The sequence below is a fragment of the Panthera uncia genome (genome assembly GCF_023721935.1).
Source record: "Panthera uncia isolate 11264 chromosome C1 unlocalized genomic scaffold, Puncia_PCG_1.0 HiC_scaffold_4, whole genome shotgun sequence".
NCBI classification, from domain to species: domain Eukaryota; kingdom Metazoa; phylum Chordata; class Mammalia; order Carnivora; family Felidae; genus Panthera; species Panthera uncia.
The window spans coordinates 8267605-8289370 of NW_026057585.1; the positions used below are offsets into that span (position 1 = coordinate 8267605).

Below are 21766 nucleotides of genomic sequence, written 5' to 3' on the forward strand. Positions count from 1 at the left end.
CAGATAACATTCCATAGGCTCTGCAAAACTGTAGGGGAAATGACTGAGAACAAGAAAGATCTTTTGGCATCCTTCTATTCAAACCACACCAGTGGCTGTTGGTTTGGCCAAGTGTTTGGCTTTTCCCAGAATTATCCAAGAGGTAGAAGACATCAGTAATACCAGAATTCCAACACCTCGGTTTATGCTTTGGGGAAACTGTGGAGTTAAATAGTGAAGCATCGTTTGTACCTTAAAATGGACCAAGAATGAAGAGACGCTCCACTTTGTCATATGTGGTCAAGGCTGCAAAAATTCGAAACTTTTCCAATGACAGAAAACTCTTTAGACCAAAAATGTAAACAACTAATAAATAGTTGATATGTTAATATGGAAGCCTTTAACCTGCAGCCATAAATAAGTATTATATACAAAAGTGCCATTTATAGCCAGTAGTGGTTGTAATTATTTGTTAGACACCCAGGCAGTTTGCTGACCTTTTCATCAATTTTTATCATTCGAAAGTCACTAACAAGTGGTTCCTTCTTTTTCAGATCTTTGGCATGATATTCAGCATGGTCCTTTGCTGTGCAATCCGAAACTCACGAGATGTGATATGAAGCTACTTCGACATGAAAACTGCAATCGAGAGCTTTCATACAGCTGTCACAGGACCTGGCTCCTGGCTCATTTTTAATACTCAAAGGACATTAGGATCTTAAAATAATTTGCTGTCAATTGTACATTTGCACATGTATGTATGTTTGGCTCATTCCTCGTTTACCCCTTGAGTGAATGCTCTGTGTGTTGACTGACAGCATATTCATGTGTGATCTGTGTGTTTCTGGAATACGCATCATACAGAATGAAATCTGTTGGCTGAAAATTCCTGGTTCTTGTTATGTTAGAATAACAATCTATTTAACTCTCAGAAAAAAAGATCATAAAACTTTGATACACTTTAAAAAACTTGGCTATTCAGAAGAAGTGATAATGGGTCATTCTCTCAGATTCTAGCCATAGAAAGTTAGATACAGAGAATTCAGGGATTTCTAGTTAACAGAAGCAGTAAGTTATGGGAATTGAGAGATCGTGGCGAGGTGCTGAAATTGCCTGCCTCTGAGTTGGGTGTCAGGGTTTCCTGGGATTTTTTTATATACATACTCTCCCCAGAACACAGTAAGCCACAGTTTTAGAACTAAACACATCTGTAAAACTAAATATAGCATGGAAAATCTTATTTGAATAACTCATACTTTCCTAGTATTTAAAAACAAAAAACTCCCTCTGGAAAGAGTGGTCACACAGACAATCATGTGCCCTATAAAAGTGAGTGTTTTTAGGACTTCAAAAAAAAAAAAACCTTTTAATAACTTTTTGAAGACATTTTTTTTCTTATGTAAGTACATTTAAACATTGCTTTATTACTTACTTTCCTTTTCTGACTCTGCTCTGAACTACAGCAACCCTCACACAAACAAAAGGGCTTTTATCTCAGATTTTTCCGTGTTTCTCCAAATGTAAAGATAGAAAGACTAAAGCCAGAGATCTGGCAGTTGCAATTAGTGGGAAAGAGAATTTTCATGGGCACTGTATCCTTGAAATACCTCATAACTTGAGTTTACATATTTTCCTAATTTTTTCTATTTTTCTTACTCACCTAGAGAATTCTTCTTCATAGATTATGAACTATAGTTTCCACCACTTAGGAAAACAAAACCCTTCCTAATTCAAATATTATAAGCATCCTTGGCCAAACCAAAATAAAGAAAGAAAAGCATCTACTAGTTGTGTGCACACAGCAGAGACAAGCTAAGGAAATTAAAATATTTGAACACACAGAACAGAAATATGTTTTTTCTGTGTTAAGTCGCCTATAAAAATAAAATTTTCGTATTCTTTATGATCTTGATGCTTTCATTTTGGTATGTAAACCCAAAGATAGGATCTAAACTGACATTATTTGTCCATTTTTAACAACTTGGTACCTTTAGTAGATCATGGAGGGGTTTTTTTAATTATTATTATTATTACATTTGAAAAGGCCACCCAAAAGTGAAAGTGCTGGGGACTTTGGAAGCCCCTGGGTAAGTTCACAGGCTTGTGAGAACACAGTCTTTGGGTGCGCACTAAAGCAAAGTGCTCAGTCCCAAGAAACTTTTACAAAACGATTTGCTGAAAAGACCTAATTGCTACAAATAGTCTCAATCACATAGAGAACCATCTTCCACCATACTTGCTACTGCCACTAACTTGGGAGGAAGCTTTTCTAGAAAAAAAAGACTGGAAGCAAGCTAATTTAATCATACGTGGCTACTTTACAGTGTTTATAGCTGATGCAAAGATGATTTTAAGAAACTCACTTTAATTTTAAAGATTATTTTAAGAAAGTCACGTGTAAACGTGAAATAGATGTTTACACCCCAGTAGGTGACAAATACAACCTTTGAGGCAAAGAACAAACAGTCCATCTCTCTTGCTGGCTTTAGTTCATCCGTCTACCTGAAGACAGGCCCAAGTGCATACTCGGGTTTCTTGCAGTTCAGAATCATCTCTGATTCAACAAAACTGAGTTTCACTCCATATCTGAATTAACAACCTTAAAGAAGACTACAGTGGTTAAAAAAGAGTAGAGATCTGTTCCATAAATGATTAATGTACCCCTTTGGGGAGTAATTTTTCAGAAATATGTGCCATGAGTAAAACTAGAGAATTCCACCTCTGAGTGAGGGTAGATTTATATATATCCTGAATCTATATATATCTTGAATTCCTATATATCTTGAATCTATATATGTCTTGAATCTATATATCTCAAATATGTAACTCTTGGATACATACATATGTAACTTGAATATATGTATACATGCATGTATGTACAGGCATACATACATGCATGTATATATATATATGTGTGTGTGCATATATATATATATATATACACACACACATATATAAATTTTTGGTTATGTCTGTTTACCTGAACTGATTTGAGATCAGACTCAAACATATTCTTAAGCATCTGGTGCCAAGGCACTGAATTAAAATTTCTTGATGAACTATTTTAAGTTATTTCAAATTAAATTTTCTACGTACTGGAATTGTTTGTTTGATTTTATCTTAAAATTCTATTCTATCTGTATACACCCCTTTACACAACCTTTCCAAATGTCCAACTACCAAACAATACGGTTAAAAAAGGCAGGAGTAGCAATCCTTCTATAGTTTATTGTGAGGAGCTGGACGTAAAAGCAACACCCTAAGGACGTTCAAGCAAATAGCACTATTTCCTTTAACGTTGTTTCATCTCTTCCCCAGAGTCGCTCCTTTGTTGTCCATGGTTCAATCTGGGAAGCCAGACATTGCTCCTGGGGCCATCACAGTCCCCCCCTCCGCGCAGTCATGTAGATAGTTCTTTGCCCATGTGCCTTGCTAATAGGTTTGCTTGATGAGAGTAAGGCTGGTGGGAAGACAGCAGTGAAGGAGATCTCTTCCCTTCTGAAGTATCAAAGGTTAAAAGGAAGAGGCACCCTTGGAAATTCAGGCAGTGCACCCCAACTTTCCTGGTTCACTGCTCCGTTGACATCCCTTTGAGGGAGCATTTGTGGGCCCTCGAAGCTAGTCACTTAACTACACCATCTTAGTTTGAACTCATCAAAATCAAATTTGTATTAAGGTATATTTTAAGGGGAACAAACGTTTTCTACTTTCTCTCAACATGATTTTATTTTTTCCTATAAAATGTACCTGTAAATTATTATATGTAGGTGTCCACTGAAAGGTAAAAAGGACTACACTACTACCAAATATTATTAATCATTCTGTTGGTAGCCTCATTGCTAACAAAAGTTAAATGCATTCCAGGAAACCACTATTCCAATGGCTATCTCCTGGGGACACAGAAAGCATGACATAGAGAAGCAGTATGTCGCAAAGCAAACTCTATGTTGATTTCATAAAGTTTTTAGCCAGAAACCCATCTGAAGCTTTGGTATTTGTTTTTTGGGGATTTTTTTGTGTACAATTTAATGATGGTTTTACTTACATTAAACAGAAGAAATTTAAATTAAAAGAAATAACCAACGAAATGCTTAGCAAACCTGGCAACTAATGAGTATTACCTTAATTGTTATATTTATTACATTGATAAGGACTTTCTGTTAATTACAAATCAAATATGCATCATCGTGCACAACTGAATATAACTTCTGCATGATACCAAATACCTATCTGAACACATTCATTTGTTGAATTAATCAATAGTCTTTGATCTAGTTCCCCATTCTATTTTAATTCAAAGACTTGTTATCAGTAGCCAGAGCCAGAGTCCCTCTATATCCCCCTCGGCCTTCTCTGCCTTACAAGATGCAACCCACTCTAATATTAGAATTTTTTTCTTTACTTTCTTTGGGGGCTACTATTTTATACATTTGATAATCTCTTTGCAACATACTGATATGCTAAGATGAACAAGAGAAGTCTCTGCCTTCAAGAAGCTTAGGGTGGAAAAAAGGCAGGCAAATAGAACCCCCGTGAGGTTAAGTGCTGTGATAATCGTTAACCACGCGTGGGCCTTCTTGACCTTGGAGAGGATGGTCAGGGGAGAGAGGTTTCCTGAGTTCTGAGGTCTCTAAACTGAGTCCTGAAGAACTCCTCTAACACATTAGCCAAGTAAAAAGTAACAGGAGTCGAGAAGAAAAGGGGATCTTTGGTGGAACAATATACAAGAAGACCCTGAAACAGAGAGCATGGAAGCTTTCCAAGAGGGCATGTCAAGAAGACACAAAGAGATGAAGGGCCCCGTTAAACTGTACCAAGGTGTCTTATCTCTGTACAGAGATCATAGGAAATACTTTATTTTCACATATTGTGATCTTTATTTTTTCTTTTAATTTAAATTTGAGTTAACATAGAGTGCACTATTGGTTTCAGTACAATTCAGTGATTCATCACTTACATACAGCACCCCATGCTAATCACAAGTGCCCTCCTTAGTACCCACCATCCATCTAGCCCATCCCCCACCCACCTCCCTCCATCAACCCATAGTTTGTTCTCTATCATTAAGAGTCTCTTGTGGTTTGTTCCCTTCTCTTCTCTTTTCCCCCCTTCCCATGCGTACATCTCTTTTGTTTCTTAAATTCCACATATGAGTGAAATCATTTGGCATTTGTCTTTCTCTGACCTATTTCGCTTAGCATTATAATTATACTCTTTAGATCGATCCATATCGTTGCAAATGGCAAGATTTCCTTCTTTTTACGGCAGAATAATATTCCATTGTATATGTACACATCACATCTTCTTTATCCAGTTATCTGTCAGTAGACACTTGGGCTGTTCCATAATTTGGCTATTGTAAATAATGCTAGTATAAGCATCAGGGTGCACATATCCCTTTGCATTAGTATTTTTGTATTCTTTGGGTAAATACCTAGTAACGTAATTGCTGGCTCATAGAGTAGTTCTATTTTTAACTTTCTGAGGAAGCTCCATACTATTTTCCAGAGTGGCTGTGCCAGCTTGCATTGCCACCAACAATGCAAAAGAGATCCTCTTTCTCCGCATCCTTGCCAACACCTGTTGTTTCTTGTTAATTTTAGCCATTCTGGGAGATGTGAGGTGGTATCTCATAATGGTTTTGATTTGTATTTCCCTGATGATGAGTAGCATTGAGCATCTTTTCATGTGTTTGTTAGCCATCTGGATGTCTTCTTTGGAAAAGTGTCTATTCGTGTCTTCTGCCTCTTTCTTCACTGGGTTGTTTGTTTTGGAGGTGTTAAGTGTGATAAGTTCTTCATAGATTTTGGATACTAACCCTTTATCAGATAGGTCATTGGCAAATATCTTCTCCCACTCCATAGGCTGCCTTTTAGTTTTGTTGATTGTTTCTTTCACTGTGCAGAGGCTTTTTATCTTGATGAGGTCCCAGTAGTTCATTTTTGCTTTTGTTTCCCTTATCTTCAGCAATGTGCCTAGTGAGAAGTTGCTCCAACCAAGGTCAAAGAGGTTCCTGCCTGTGTTCTCTGGATTTTGATGGTTTCCTGTCTTAAATTAAGGTGTTTCATCCATTTTGAATTTATTTTTGTATATGGTGCAAGAATGCGGTCCAGTTTCATTCTTCTGCGTGTTGCTGTCCTGTTTTCCCAACACCATTTGTAGAAGAGATTGTCTTTTTTCCATTGGATATTCTTTCCTGCTTTGTGAAGATAAATTAACCATATAGTTGTGGGTCAATTTCTGGGTTTTCTATTCTGTTCCATTGATGCATGTGTCTGTTTTTGTGCCAGGACCGTACTGTCTTGATCACTAGCTCTGTAATGTAGCTTGAACTCTGGACTCGTGATGCCTTCAGTTTTGTTTTTCTTTTTCAGGACTACTTTGGCTATTCAGGGTCTTTTGTGGTTCCATACAAATTTTAGGATTGTTTGTTCTAGCTCTGTGAAGAATGCTGGTGGTATGATGACAGGGATTGCATTAAATGTGTAGATTGCTTTGGGTAGTATTGACATTTTAACAATATTTGTTCTTCCTATCCAGAAGCATGGAATGCCTTTCCGTTTGGGTCTTCTTCAATTTCTTTCATAAGTGTTCTATAGTTTTCAAAGTATAGATCTTTTACCACTTTAGTTAGGTTTATTCCTAGGTGTCTTATTGTTTTTGGTGCAATTGAAAATGGGATCGATTCCTTGATTTATTTTTCTGTTGCTTCATTACTGGTATATAGTAATGCCACAGATTTCTGCATGTTGATTTTATATCCTGCTACTTTGCTGAATCATGTGTTCTAGCAATTTTTTGGTGGGGTCTTTCAGATTTTCTTTTTTTATTATTTTTTTAATGTTTATTTATTCTTGAGAGAGAGAGACAGAGCATGAACAGGGGAGGAGCAGAGAGAGAGAGAGACAGACAGACAGAATCCAAAGCAGGCTCCAGGCTCTGAGTTGTCAGCATAGAGCTGAACTTGGGGCCTGAGCCCACACACCATGAGATCATGACCTGAGCTGAAGTCAGACACGCAACCAAGTGAGCCACCCAGGTGCCCCCAGATTTTCTACATAGAGTATCATGTCGTCTGCAAAAAGTGAAAGTTTGACTTCTTCTTTCCTTTCTTTTTGTTGTCTGATTGCTGAGGCTAAGATTTCCAGTACATGTTAATAGTAGTGGTGAGAGTGGAAATCCTGTCTTCTCCTCACTGTAAGGGAAAGGCTCTCAGTTTTTCCCCACTGAGGATGATATTAGCTGTGGGTCTTTCATGTATGGCCTTTGTGATGTTAAGGTATGTTCCATCTATCCATACTTTATTGAGGGGTTTCATCAAGAATGGATTCTGTATTTTGTCAAATGCTTTCTCTGCATCTATTGACAGGATCATATGGTTCTTTCATCCTTTTTTTTAAATTAAAGTGGTGTATCAAGTTAATTGATTTGTGGATACTGAACCAGCCCTGCAGCCCAGGAATAAATCCCACTTGATCATGGTGAATGATTCTTTCAATGTACTGTTGAATTCGGTTTGCCAGTATCTTCTTGAGAATTTTTGAATCCACATTCATCAGGGATATTGGCCTGTAATTCTCCTTGTTTAGTGGAGTCTTTGGTTTTGGAATCAAGGTAATGCTGGCCTCATAGAATGACTTTGGAAGTTTTCCTTCTATTTCTGTTTTTTGGAAAAGTTTGAGAAATTAGATGTTAACTCTTTAAGTGTTTGGTAGAATTCCCCTGGGAAGCTATCTGGCCCAGGTCTCTTGTTTGTTGGGAGATTTTTGATTACTGATTCAATTTCTATACTGGTTAGGTGTCTGTTCAAATTTTCTATTTCCTCCTGTTTCAGTTTTGGTAGCTTGTGAGTTTTTAGGAATTCGTCCATTTCTTCTAGATTGTCCACTTTGTTGGCATATAATTTTTCATAGTATTCTCTTACAATTGTTTGTATTTCTGTGGTGTTGTGATTTCTCCTCTTTCATTTGTGATTTTATCTATTTGGGTCCTTTCTCTTTTCTTTTTGATAAGTCTGGCTAGAGGGTTATCAGTTTTGTTAATTCTTTCAAAGAACCGGCTCTAGTTTCATTGATGTGTTCTACTGGGTTTTTTTGTTTGTTTGTTTCTATATCATTTCTATTCTTCATTATTTCCCTTCTTCTGCTGTCTTTAGGCTTTATTTGCTGTTCCTTTTCTAGATCCTCTAGGTGTAAGTTTAGTTTGTGTATTTGGGACCTTTCTTACTTTTTGAGATAAACCTGAATTGCAATATACTTCCCTCTTAGGACTGCCTTTGCTGCATCCCAAGGGTTTGGGATTGTCATGTTTTTATTTTCATTTGCTTCCATGCATTTCTTTAATTTCTTCTTTAATTTACTGGTTAACCCATTCATTCTTCAGAAGGATGTTCTTTAACCTCCCTGTAGTTGAGGGCTTTCCAAATTTTTTCTTGTGGTTGACCTCAAGTTTCACAGTGTTGTGATCTGAAAAGGTGCATGGTATGATCTCAGTCTTTTGTACTTGTTGAGGGCTGATTTGTGACCCAGTATGTGATCTATTCTGAAGAATATTCCATGTACACTCAAAAAGAATGTGCATTCTGTTGATTTGAGATGAAATGTTCTGAATAATATCTGTTAAGTCCATCCAGTCCAGTGTGTCATTCAAAGCCATTGTTTCCTTGTTGATTTTCTGCTTAGATGATCTGTCCATTGTTGTAAGTGGGGTGTTAAAGTCCCCTACTATTATTTTATTGTTATCAGTGAGTTTCTTTATGTTTATTATTAATTGATTTATATATTTGGGTGCTTACAAGTTGGAGACATATTACAATTATTTGATCTTCTTGATGGATAAGCCCATTTTATTATGACATAATGTCCTTCATCCTTTGTTACAGTCTTGTCTTAAAATCTAGTTTGTCTGATATAAGTATGGCTACTCCAGCTTTCTTTTGACATCCAGTAGCATGATAGATGGTTCTCCATCCCTTCACTTCCAATCTTCAAGTGTCTTTAGGTCTAAAATGAGTCTCTTGTAGGCAGCGTATAGATGGATCTTTTCTTTTTACCCATTCTGATACCCTATGTCTTTTGATTGACCCTATGTCATTTAGTCCATTTACATTCAGAATGATTATTGAATGATTGGACTTTAGTGCCATCATGTAACCTGTAGATTTGATGTTTCTGGTGATGTTCTCTGGTCCTTTCTAGTCTTGTTGCTTTTGGTCTTTTTTTTTCTTTTTTCTCCAAAGAGTCCCCCTTAAAGTTTCTTGTATGGTCACAAATTCCTTTAGTTTTTGTCTGGGAAACTCTATCTCTCCTATGTTGAATGACAGCCTTTCTGGATAGAGCATTCTTGGCTGCACAATGTTTCCATTCAACATGTTGAATATATCTTGCCACTCCTTTCTGGCCTGCCAAGTTTCTGTGGACAGATCTGCTGTGAACCTGATCTATCTTCCCTTGTAGGTTAAGGACTTTTTTTCCCCATGTTGCTTTCAGGATTCTTTCCTTGTCTGTGTATTTTGTGAATTTTACTATGATATGTCTTGGTGATGACTGGCTTTTGTTGAATTTAATGGGAGTCCTCTGTGCTTCTTGGATTTTGATGTCTGTGTCCTTTCCCAGATTAGGGAAGTTTTCCACTATAATTTGCTCACATAAACCTTCCTTTTTCTCCCTCTTCATCTTCTGGGACTCCTCTGATACAAATGTTATTACATTTTAATAAAACACTGAGTTCCCTTAGTCTGCCTTCATGATCCCTGACCTTTGTTTCCCTCTTCTTTTCAGATTCATTATTTTTTATAATTTTATCTTCTGTATTGTTAATTCACTCCTCTGCTTCATCTATCCTTGTTTTTATGCACTCGATTTGGGTTTTTGCATCTCAGTTTTAGCATTTTTAATTTCGGCCTGACTCGATTTTAGTTCTTTTATCTCTGCAGAAAGAGATTCTTTTGTGTCTTCTATGCTTTTTCAAGCCCAGCTAGTATCCTTATAATTGTTTTAAATTATAGTTCAGAAATCTTATTTATATCTGCATTGACTAAATCCCTGGCCATCATTTCTTCCTGTCCTTTTTTCTTTTTTAAAAAAAAATTTTTAATACTCATTTTTTTTTAAATTTTTTTTAACGTTTTATTTATTTTTGAGACAGAGAGAGACAGAGCATGAACGGGGGAGGGGCAGAGAGAGAGGGAGACACAGAATCGGAAGCAGGCTCCAGGCTCTGAGCCATCAGCCCAGAGCCCGACGCGGGGCTCGAACTCACGGACCATGAGATCGTGACCTGAGCCGAAGTCGGACGCCCAACTGACTGAGCCACCCAGGCGCCCCAATATTCATTTATTTTTGACAGAGAGAGACAGACAGATTGTGAGTGGGGGTGGGGCAGAGAGAGAGGGAGACACAGAATCTGAAGCATGCTCCAGGCTCTGAGCTCTCAGCACAGAACCCAACACAGGGCGCAAACTCACGGGCCATGAGATCATGACCTGAGCCAAAGTCAGATGCTTAACCAACTGAACCACCCAGGCACCCATCTTCCTGTTCTTTCTTTTGAGGTGAATTCCTCAATCTTGTAATTTTGGATGAATATAAAACAACAACAATAATAATAGAATAAAATAAAATAAAAATTAATTTTAAAAAATCAAGTAAAGGAAGCTAGATCCTAAGTGTGTTTTGGTCTGCATGTTAAGAGAAGCTTGATAGAAAAAAGAGGAGAGAAAAAGAATAATGAAATTATTAAAATGAAATAAAAAATTAAAAAATTGAAAATTAAAAAAATTTTAAAAATGAAATTAAAAAAATGAAAATAAAAATGAAATAAATGAATGAATAAATGAAATAAATGAATAATGAAATAAAAAATGAAAATAAAAATGAAATAAAATTTGAAAATAAAAAATTTTGCTCTTTCTGTAACCAAGATACAAAAGAAAAACAACAAAAACAACAGAAGCAACAAAAACAAAAAAAGCAAACAAACAAATGAACAAAAAAACCCAAATGAAGCTAGATCCAGTTTTCCCTAGAGCTGAAACTTCGCAGCAGTATGGTCAGTAGACTTATCTCGTGGAAGGGACTTGTGCTGGTCTCCTAGGAGAGGGGAATGCTGCTCTCTCAGGCTGACTTGCCCTAGTGGAGATGTGCCTGGAGGACACAATGGGGAGGGGCTTGCCGTAATGACTCAGTTCTCCACTTGGTGGCACTATTTAGCTCACTGGGGTCCATCAGTGTTGGTGGGCTAATGGTGAAAATGGCTTCACTCCACTCTGTATTCTCCAGTGTGGGAAGTTTGGGCCATCACCCCTCCTGTGTCCCCTGCTTCCGTCACCTCCCTGCCTTCCCCCTGTGTCCAAGCTGTCCACCTACTAGGCAGTGACTCTCTCCAGAGTTTTATCTTAGGCATTGCTGTGTTTCAAAATCCATATTTCAGAGACCTCCATGGTTCAGACCCACAGTGATCTGGGGGAGTCTCATGGAACTGTAGCCTGCTTGTTCCAGGAAACAGTTGCACCACCACACAGTGGCTTAGAGTTTATGGTGAATGAAACACAGCCGGTACCAGGGTTTGTTGCCCTCAGCTGGGGTCTTTGTTCCTATATGGGTGAATATGGCAGCTTGATCATGCCCACCAGGTCTTTTGCCCGCAGAAAGGCCATATCACCTCTATTAAATGCACTGCAAGCTGGGGAACCACTTCTTCCTGTAGGACCCAGGGGATCCTCAGACCGGGCTTCCTGCTCCTGGGCCTCCGCCTTGCTTCCTCACCAGAGCACCACCAGGGGCTGACCTCTGACTCTGTGCTCCACTGTTTATTAAAAACTGGCAGTATTGAAACCCTGTCCTTTTTCTCCTATCAATGGTTTTGGGGAACAGTTTTCTTGTGCAGTCCCCTGTGCCTGTTTTCACTCTTGCTTTCTAGCTGCTTTCAGGGGGATTGCTTTCTTGCACAAACCCAATGCACTGCCCTCTCCCTTGAAGTGCAGGTAGCTGATAGAGACTCTCCAGCCTGAGATTAAGGAATGGATGGGGAATACGAACTGCTTTGGGCTTTAAACATTACTGAATTCTGGAATGTAGTTAGAAACATTACTGGATTCTAGTTTTTGCAGCTTTCTCACTGAGGTCTTCGATGTGAAAGGCTACTCATATTGTTCAAATATGGGCACTACTGCTTGTATGTTGCAGATTCCTAAACTATAGTTCTCGTGAGACTCCCTCCTTGAGCTTCAGGAATGTATATATCCTTCACATGTATTCAGTGCCTGTTTATGTTTCCTCTTGGATGTCATATAGTCATTTCCAACTTGCTTCCTCACTGTAGTCTGCTTTCCTGCCTGTGTGCCACCATCTTCTAGCTGTCAGGAAACCTGGGAATGATTCTAGTTTCCTATTTCCCTCAATTCCCCCTCTCTCTGTCTACTTCTTGGTAGGAATTCCAGTATATTAGTTAGAAATCCTCATGAAGGGGTGCCTGGGTGGCTCAGTCGGTGAAGCGTCCGACTTCGGCTCAAGTCATGATCTCACGGTTCGTGAGTTCGAGCCCCATGTCGGGCTCTGTGCTGACAGCTCGGAGCCTGGAGCCTGCTTCTGATTCTGTGTCTCCCTCTCTTTCTGCCCCTCCCCTGCTCATTCTCTCTCTCTCTCTCTCTCTCTCTCTCCAAAATAAATAAACATGAAAAAAAATTTTTTTAAATCCTCATGAAATCCTCTGACTTTGTCCTCCAGTCACTGTTCATACTAAAGCTAAGTGATCTTGAAAGAGTTCAAATTTGATTTTGTAACTCGTTCAAAATTTTTTCAGTGTGGGGAGGAGTTAAGATGGCAGAGTAGTAAGGGGACCCTGGGCTTGTGTCATTCCTTGGACACAGATCAACATCAACCCATTTTGAACACCTATGAAATTGATCTGAGGATTAACAGAACAACCTGCATAATTTGAGGCAGAGAACACAGCAGGTGTGTGCCAAGAGGTGAACTAGGGGAGCGAAGAGCTGCGGTGCCACAGAGTAGAGGGAGGGAAGGAGGAGAGAGGGAGGGAGGGAGGGAGGGAGAAAACAAACATGGGGGGAGAGAAGCCCAAAGGAAAATCGAGGTGCACCTACCAGAAGGGACATGAACGCTAGGCAGACAAAAACAGCAGGTGGAAGGAGGGTCACAGAAGTAGAGAATGTGAGCCAGAGTTCTTTGAAAAGATAACTAGGAATTAGCCAGGAGAGATGAGAGGGTAGGAAAGAATCCAACATTGAGCAATAGGGGGTTAGAGTGGAAGTTACCTTGATAAAAACAATTTTTACTGTACTTAGACTTGCTACTGAGAAGTGGGAGAGGGGCAATTTCTTATATAAATGAGAACTTTTTCTTTTCCTGAGGAGATACTGTATAATCGACATACAACATTAGTTTCAGATGTACATTATATTTGTATATATCCTGACATGATCACCACAATAAGTCTAACATCCGTCACTGCACATAGTTACAGAATTTTTTTTCTTATGATGAGAACTTGTAAGATTTACCTTCACTTAGCAACTTTCCACTATGCAATACAGCATTAACTATAGATGCCATGCTGCACATTACATCCCCATGACTTAGTCATTTCATAACTGGAAGTTTGTACCTTTTGACTCTCTTCACCTATTTCACTCACCTCCAACTCCCCACCTCTGGCAAGCACCACTCTGTTCTCTGTATCTCTAGCTTATTTTTCTTTTTCTTCAAGATTCAACATATAAGTGAGATCATACAGTATTTGCATTTCTCTGACTGACTTATTTTGCTTAATATAATCCCCTCAGGGTCCATTCATGTTGTCATACATGGCAAGATTTTACTTCTTTTTTATGGCAAAACAAAAAATAAGTGTTGATGAAAATGTGAAGAAAAGGGAACCCTCGTATGTTGTTGGTGGCAATGTAAATTGGTGTAGCCACTATGGGAAACAGTATGGAAGTTCCTCAAAAAATTAAAAATAGTACTCTCATATGATCCAGCAATTCCACTTCTGAATATTTATCCAAAGCAAATGAAAACACCAAGTTGAAGAGATATATGCACCCCTATGTTCCTTGCTGCATTATTTACAATAGCCAAGATACGGAAGCAACCCAAACGTCCGTCAATGGATGAATGGATGTGTGTATATATATATATATATATATATATATATATATATATGCAATGGACTATTACTCGGCCATAAAAAAGAATAAGATCTTGCCATTTGCAACAACATGGATGGACCTAGAGGGTATTGTGCTGAGTGAAATAAGTCAGACAGAAAAAGACAAATACCACATGATTTCACAAGATGTGAAGTCTAAAAGCAAAGAAAAAAAAAACACAACAAGCAAAATAAAACAGACTCATAAATACAGAGAATAAACTGGTAGTTGCCAGAGTGGAGGGGAGTGGCAGGATGGATGAAGTAGATGAAGGGGATTAAGAGGAACAGGGGCGCCTGGGTGGCGCAGTCGGTTAAGCGTCCGACTTCAGCCAGGTCACGATCTCACGGTCCGTGAGTTCGAGCCCCACGTCAGGCTCTGGGCTGATGGCTCGGAGCCTGGAGCCTGTTTCCGATTCTGTGTCTCCCTCTCTCTCTGCCCCTCCCCCGTTCATGCTCTGTCTCTCTCTGTCCCAAAAATAAATAAAAAAACGTTGAAAAAAAAAAAAAAAGAGGAACAAACTTCCAGTTATAAAATAAATAACTCATGGGGATGAAAAGTACAGCATACAAAATATAGTCAATATATTGAATAACATTGTATGATGACAGAGGATGACTACACTTATTGTGGTAAGCAATGAGTAATATGTATTGTAGTGTATACAACGTATGTCATACACATATATATATTATATTTTGTTGTATGTATAGTGAGAATTGTTGAATCGCTGTGTTGTACATCGGAAACTAATATACTATCATATGTCAACTACACTTCCATAATAAAACAAAAATATTTTTTAAGGTTGCTTTGGTTATTCAGGGACTGTGGTGGTTCCACACAAGTTTTAAGTTTTAGAATTGTTTGCTCTAGTTCTGTGAAAAACGCCACTTGCGTCTTAATAAGGCTTGCACTGAATCTACATGTAGATTGCTTTGGCTAGTATGGATTTTAACAATATTCATTTTTCCAATCCATGAGCAGAATATCTTCCCATTTACTTGTGTCTTCTTCAATTTCTTTCATCAATGTCTTAGAGTTTTCAGTGTCTTTCACTTCCTTTGTTAAACTTATTCCTAAATACTTTCTTCTTTTTGATAGAATTGAAAATAGGATTGTTTTCTTAATCTCTTTCTGATAATTTTCTGGGGTTTTTTAGTGTTTGTTTTCAGTGCAACAGGTTTCTGTAGATTGATTTTGTACCCTGCAATTTTACTGAATTTATTTATTAGTTCTAACAGGTTTTTGGTGGAGTCTGTAAGGTATTCTATATGTAGTATCATGTCATCTGCAAATAGTGACAGTGTTACTTGCAATTTGGATGCCTTTTATTTCTCTTTCTTACATACTTCTGAGGAGTTTGGCTATTAGAAAAGCAGAGATGGCGGCTGCACTGATCCCAGATCCATTTACTTATGAAAAACTCTTTATATTTCAGAGTCAAATGAGGAACAAAAGGGTTTTTTACAGACCTGAGTCTCAAACTTCTGTCAAGAACTGACTCCTTTAAACTTTAGGTTGAATTAAAAGCCACTTCAGAAGATGTTCCAAAGTCTCCATCTTTTCCTTATTCCACCAGCAATGATTCTTTATTTCCCATTTCTGAGCTCTCTGTTCATTCCGCCTCTCTTAAACCCAAAGAACATCGATACCCTCCGAAAGAGCATTTCCATATACACGTGTTTCTAGATCCAGTTGAGGCAAATTGTTGATCGTGCCAATCCCGAACCCTTCTCCTAAGGATTGTCTTAGACTACTTCACTTTTAAAAATAGTTCAGTATAACTTATACGTGCCCCTATTCTAAGTGGATTGCCTTCAGTGGGTGGAGACAAGTTGTCTCTGATATGCCATTATAGGGTTCTGTGGCCCATGATGGTATAGGCCCACCACAGCCATGTCCAGGCCTAGCCTCCTCCCTACAGGTATAGGAAGCTAATTTATGCAATGTCTTCTGAGTGGAAGTCTGTTTAAGGGGCTCCCTAAATCTTTCAGCGTAGTCACAGTTCAAGTCGCTGGAAAATATCTTTCAGATTCCATGAAAGCCATGGAATCACGTGATTAGTGCCAGTTAGGTTTGAACATTAAAGAGTTTACTCATTAATCAGAGATCTGTGTTTGATACACAGTTTTCAGAGGGGATGTTATAATCCTGCAGCTTTAACGTGTTCATGTTATCAAGTGATATAAGAACCCAAAGCCCCAGATTAATACTTGGAAACTGTACTGTCAACCTCAAACACAGTAAGGTAAGCATAATGTGCATTCCTGACTTTGTCTATAAATGTGCAACTATTCGGGGTGCCTGGGTGGCTCAGTTGGTTGACCGTCCGTCTTCGGCTCAGGTCGTGATCTCGCCGTCTGTGAGTTCGAGCCCCGCATCGGGCTCTGTGCTGACAGCTCAGAGCCTGGAGCCTCCTTCTGACTCTGTGTCTCCCTCTCTCTCTGCTCCTCCCTGACTCATGCTCTCTCTCTGTCTCAGAAATAAACATTAAAAAAATAATAATAATAAAAATGTGCAACTATTCCCTCCCCATTGACAGAGCATGGGCTTGGTGGTAATCCATCTATGCCACCTGAACACCTGCACACATGCGCACTCGCACACACACGCATGCGCACTCGCCCAGCTCTCCAGTGTCTGCATGCGGGCATTTACAAGATGCCCAGCTGAATGTAGCCGGTGACTGTGGGATACGGCAAAGGTAACCATCCCTGCTGATAATTGATTTTTACCCTGAGGGTAGCAGTTTAGATGGAGAGAAATGGGCAAATACAGGATAAATCATCTTTTTGAGGTCAAGTCTTTTTGAGGTCAGACTAGGTCTGTCTCGCATCACACATGTGTTGAAACCAAACTCATGAAAGAGTACCTAAGGAAGGAAAAGAAAAATAAACGGCCACTTACCAAGTGCATTTTCCAGATAACAGTGTTTCAATATTGATGAAGGTTTAGAATTTAAGATGATTCTATGTTATTGAATCCCTTAGCATTCTCCCCCTTTCCCTGAAATCTTTCAAAATCCTTCTAGTTTTTCAGGACATCAAAAGCCAAAGCCGCACAAGTTACTCTTGGTATAAATGCTGAAAAGTGTCTCCTATTACCTGAAAGAATACAAAGGATTTAGACTTCCACATGTAAAATGATCATGGCCTCTTTTCTAGGCTTTTGGGTGTATAACTTTCACAAGTCAGTTGGCCCATCAGAGTAATTAAATTAAAGAGAACAGTTTTTAGAATGGAATATACTGTCCTCTGAGTTTTGGTGAAGTTTTATCATATGCTTTGAGTAGCCTAGAATAAAAGGCTATATTGCAGATTTCACATATTCTTTACCCACCATTTCCACTCCAGTCCTGCTTCTAGCCTTTGGAAGTCAGTGTCTCCAGTACCCTGTTGCCATATATTCCTTCACTTTCTGATCACATAACCCTCTACTTATAACTCTGCAGCGTCCCCACATTCATTTTCTATATCAAGACAAACCTCATGGCCTTCTGTTAAGAAAACCTGCTCAGGGGGCGCCTGGGTGGCTCAGTCAGTTGAGCGTCCGACTTCAGCTCAGGTCATAATCTCACGACTTCGGCTCAGGTCACAATCTCACGGCTTCGGCTCAGGTTATGATCTCACGGCTCATGAGTTCGAGCCCCACGTCGGGCTCTGTGCTGACAGCTCAGAGCCTGAAGTCTGCTTCGGATTCTGTGTCCCTCTCTTGCTGTGCCCCTCCCTCACTCACGCTCTCTCTTTCTCTCAAGAATAAATAAAACATTAAAAAAAATTTTTTTTAAAGCCTGCTCAAGGCTGGCTTTCATCAGTGTCTGATATCCCTGTTCGCCATTTTACCTGCTCTCTGCCCTTCCATGTGGAAACCATCCTTTATGCGAGCTCAAAAGGCTGTTTCACTGACCTTTTCTTCTAAATCCCCTAAGCTCTCTAATGCATGTGTGGGTATAGGTTTGGATGAAAGAGTACTCAAAATGTACACAGTGTGTTGTGAAATATATTAGTATTTTATTAATTGTATTCCAGGTAAACACATTGAACTGAACCGCAAGTGACCTTGCTATTGAAGTTAGATAGAAACTCCTACCACATCGGACTTCTGGGGTTTGGTACAATCATTTGTCTTGATGGCCTCATGTATACAGTCGCTATAGTCAGTGTTACACTTGCCACATTTACAGCTTATAGCTACCGGGTAGGAGAAATAGGGAGTAACATGGTGTGGGCATCCTGGTATTTCTACAGTCTTGTACAGGAAGTCTCTGTAGGTGCAAACATCTTGGGACAGAGCATATTTGGGAAGAAACAGTTTGCCATTGATATCCTGAGGGAAGAACAGAAGAGGAAGCAAAATGTTAATTCGCTTACATCCCATAGATACAAATAGGACTGGGGGAGGATTCCTTAGTCCCATTCCCCAATACCAATTCAGCATATCCACACTGAATCCTATAGAGACAAAAATGACATACACACACACCTCTCTTTTATCCTTGATCGTGGGAATAAGATAAGGTTTAAATAAACTTTGGGAGTAAAACTATTGTAAAAATTATCTGTACCAACTGTATGGAGTAGGTCCGTATATTATAACCTAGGGACTCTACCTCTAAGGAGCCAATGACCGTTAGGTCTGCGAAATGAGGTTGTGATTTATCTCATTTCCTTTCTGGATAGAAATGGACTGAGTCTAGGTTTATCTAATTTTCAGCTAAAAGAAGTGAGATGAACTACATACCCGTGTCATACAATATCCAGCACAGATGGTGGTGTTGATGGTTAGGCAATAAGCACACTCTTTCCTTTCGACATGCATCATATACTCAGTTGGAAAACAAAAAGACATCGCTTGTCCACATGCCAGGCCAAAAAGCACGGACATCACATAGATTGCAGTCATGCTAAATCAAAGACAAAATTAAAGAATCTATTACATGAATCCTTTAGGACATTCAGAAGGGACATTTAGAAAGAGCTACGGTGCGTGTGCATATGTGTGTGCATGTGTGTGTGTGTAAATATATATATTTATCGAATGCCTACTTTGTCCTAGGCCCTATATTAGGTGTTTTTACATACTTAGTACTCTCAATAACCTTTCTTTATAATGTGGCCATGAGCCATATACGTCATAGTGTAGGAACTCACATAGCAAATGTCCTGCTCGCAAGTGCCACTTAACAACACTGGGCAGTGAAATGAAAAGCCTGAAACATCACAACAGAAAAGTGACAGACACATAAGGTCAACTCAGCGCAAAACAATTCATTCGGTAGAAACAGTTTAAATACCTGCCTCTAATTATAAGAAGTGACTTAACAGGCCTCAGTAGGGGCTTTTCAAAACAGGAGTTTTCTAAAATCTTTGGTTCGATAGTTTAAAAGGCCAACAGACTAGTCATAATTAGAAAGCATATCGAAACCAAGAAAATGTATAATCAAACTGTAGTGCCATCTCAATGCAAATAAGCTTGCATACAATTCTATCCAATGTCCGGCAAGGAAGATGAAGCTAGAGAAAGCCTAGAATGGGCCAACTGTCCTAGTGTTATTCTAACCGGTGTTAAAGGGTTAAACCAGAAATCTAGAACCCCCCCCCCTTTTCCAACCCTGAGAATATTCTCTGATGGTTGAAAGAAGTGGAGTTGGACAAATAAAAGTTATTTTACTAAGAAAATGTATGGGGCGCACTATCTTAAAACAAATTATAGAAACAAAAAATATAGGTTGACATAGTGAGAGTAATACCATTCAAGGACAGATCTACTGTGGGTTAGCCGGGAAAATAAAATGAGGTTTCACTACCTGGAAGATAACAGAGGGTCCGCTGTGCCTCAAGTAGAAGGAGAATATGTATCTCAATAGAACCTGTTTAATGGAGAGTCTGTTCAATATTGATGGGTCATTCTAAGCAGATGGATAATGTTATTATGACTTATAGCAGATAAATTAGATAAACATATACTGAGCATTTGAACCAGACGATGAGAAATACAAAATGGATAAGCTATAGTCCATGACTTCAAGGGCTAACAGTCTAAGGAGAGAAGTATAAACACTAATAATAAAAGCATTGTTCTAAGTGCTCTGAAAGAGTCCAAGGCATGACTCCAAGATACAAAATTATATAAAACGTCTTCTGTATAAACAAGGAAGTGAAGTAACCCATTTAAAAGAGTTTTCTGGTTAACTCTTTTGGATAAAATGTTGCATATTCAAGTATTCTTTGGAATTTTTTGGTATTTCAGTTAAGGAGTGAAAATATAAGAATTTCTGGCTCATGGGTCTGGTTTTCTCAAGTGCTTCACAAATGTGAGCTCCGTCTATGGTAGAGAATTGGTTCCATTATTTTAAAACCACAGATTTAGAGGATTCTCTAAGAATGATATAAAATATTCAGCCATCATGATCATATGGTTCTTGCCTGTCTAGCCAACTACTGGGTTTTTGCATAAAACATAATTAACTCGGATATTTTAACTATTAGCTCTGTCTGTGATTCTATATACAATAGATGTGTGGTGATCTGGTGAGAATATTGGTCCTGGAGTTAGGAAACAGAATGCTATTTCAAGATCTCCCATAGATCTATGAGAAATTGACTAAAATATTTAATCTATCTGGGCCTTATTTTCTCATCTGGAAAACATAAAGAGACAAGTAAACCTAACCATTTTTTTTTTAATTGTAGGATAAAACACTGTTTTAGAACTTTTACCCACTGTTGCCATATTCATTATGGATACTGTATATGTTTTGAGAGTTCCTCTTATAAATGTAAAACTCTGAACTAACAAAAGGAAAAATTAAAAATGCTGAGTTACTGGGTGGCTCCGTTGGTTAAGCATCAGACTTCATTCAGCTCAGGCCGTGATCTCATGGTTGCTGAGTTCGAGCCCTACATCTGACTCTCTCCTGTCAGCACAGGGCCCACTTTGGATTCTCTGTCCCCTTCTCTCTGCACCTCCCCCATTTGCATTCCTTCTCTCTCAAAAATGAATAAAAACATTTTTAGGAGCTCCTGGGTGGTTCAGTTGGTTAAGTGTCTGACTTCAGCTCGGGTCATGATCTCATAGGTTCATGGGTTCGAGCCCCAGGTCAGGCTCTGCGCTGACAGCGTGGAGCTTGGAACCTACTTCAGATTCTGTTTCCATCTCTCTGCCCCCACCCCCTCCCTCGCTCACATTTTGTCTCTCTCTCTCTCTTGCAAATATAAAATAAAATGAAAAAAAAATGTTTTAATAAATAATTTTTTAAGTGCTGAATTACAAGCAATAGTAGCTGTATAATTTTGTGAGTGTAAAAAAAAGTAAGAATTGTTCTTTCCCCTTCATTGCAAATAGTAAAACTTCACCCACAGAATCTTTCTGAGCCTGTTTCTTCATCTATAAAAGGAAGGCTTAGAACTAGAAGATGATCAGGAAGGTCTTTTCAGCACAAATAGATTGTGATTCTATGTGATAAATTAGTGTCAGTTCCCTGAGCTATAAGAGTTAGTGATCTAGAATTCTGCTTCCAGATTTCATTACAATTATGAGTAACTGAGCGATTTAATATCATTTGCCTTCATTTTTCCACATGCTCCTTCCTAAAAAAGAATAAAACAATATGTGTGA

The 21766-nt window shown here is 38.7% G+C and overlaps 2 protein-coding genes across 4 annotated transcripts in view; one reads left to right on the top strand and one right to left on the bottom strand.

Annotated features, from left to right (window-relative positions):
- TSPAN2 (tetraspanin 2) overlaps window positions 1–3080 on the top strand; it is a 58222-nt gene extending 55142 nt beyond the window's left edge. For all 3 annotated transcript variants that reach the window (XM_049616502.1, XM_049616503.1, XM_049616504.1), the window contains one exon: window positions 534–3080. In XM_049616502.1, coding sequence (XP_049472459.1) covers window positions 534–599 — 66 coding nt within the window. In that variant the 3' untranslated portion in view covers window positions 600–3080. The remainder of the gene's footprint in view (window positions 1–533) is intronic.
- Window positions 3081–18220: 15140 nt separating this feature from the next.
- On the bottom strand, window positions 18221–19103 carry TSHB (thyroid stimulating hormone subunit beta). The gene is made up of 2 exons (XM_049616505.1): window positions 18890–19103; window positions 18221–18475 (listed from the first exon to the last, which is right to left on the bottom strand). Exons 1-2 carry the CDS (start codon window positions 19049–19051, stop codon window positions 18221–18223), a joined length of 417 nt encoding a protein of 138 aa, XP_049472462.1. The 5' UTR covers window positions 19052–19103.
- Between the last annotated feature and the right edge of the window lie 2663 nt (window positions 19104–21766).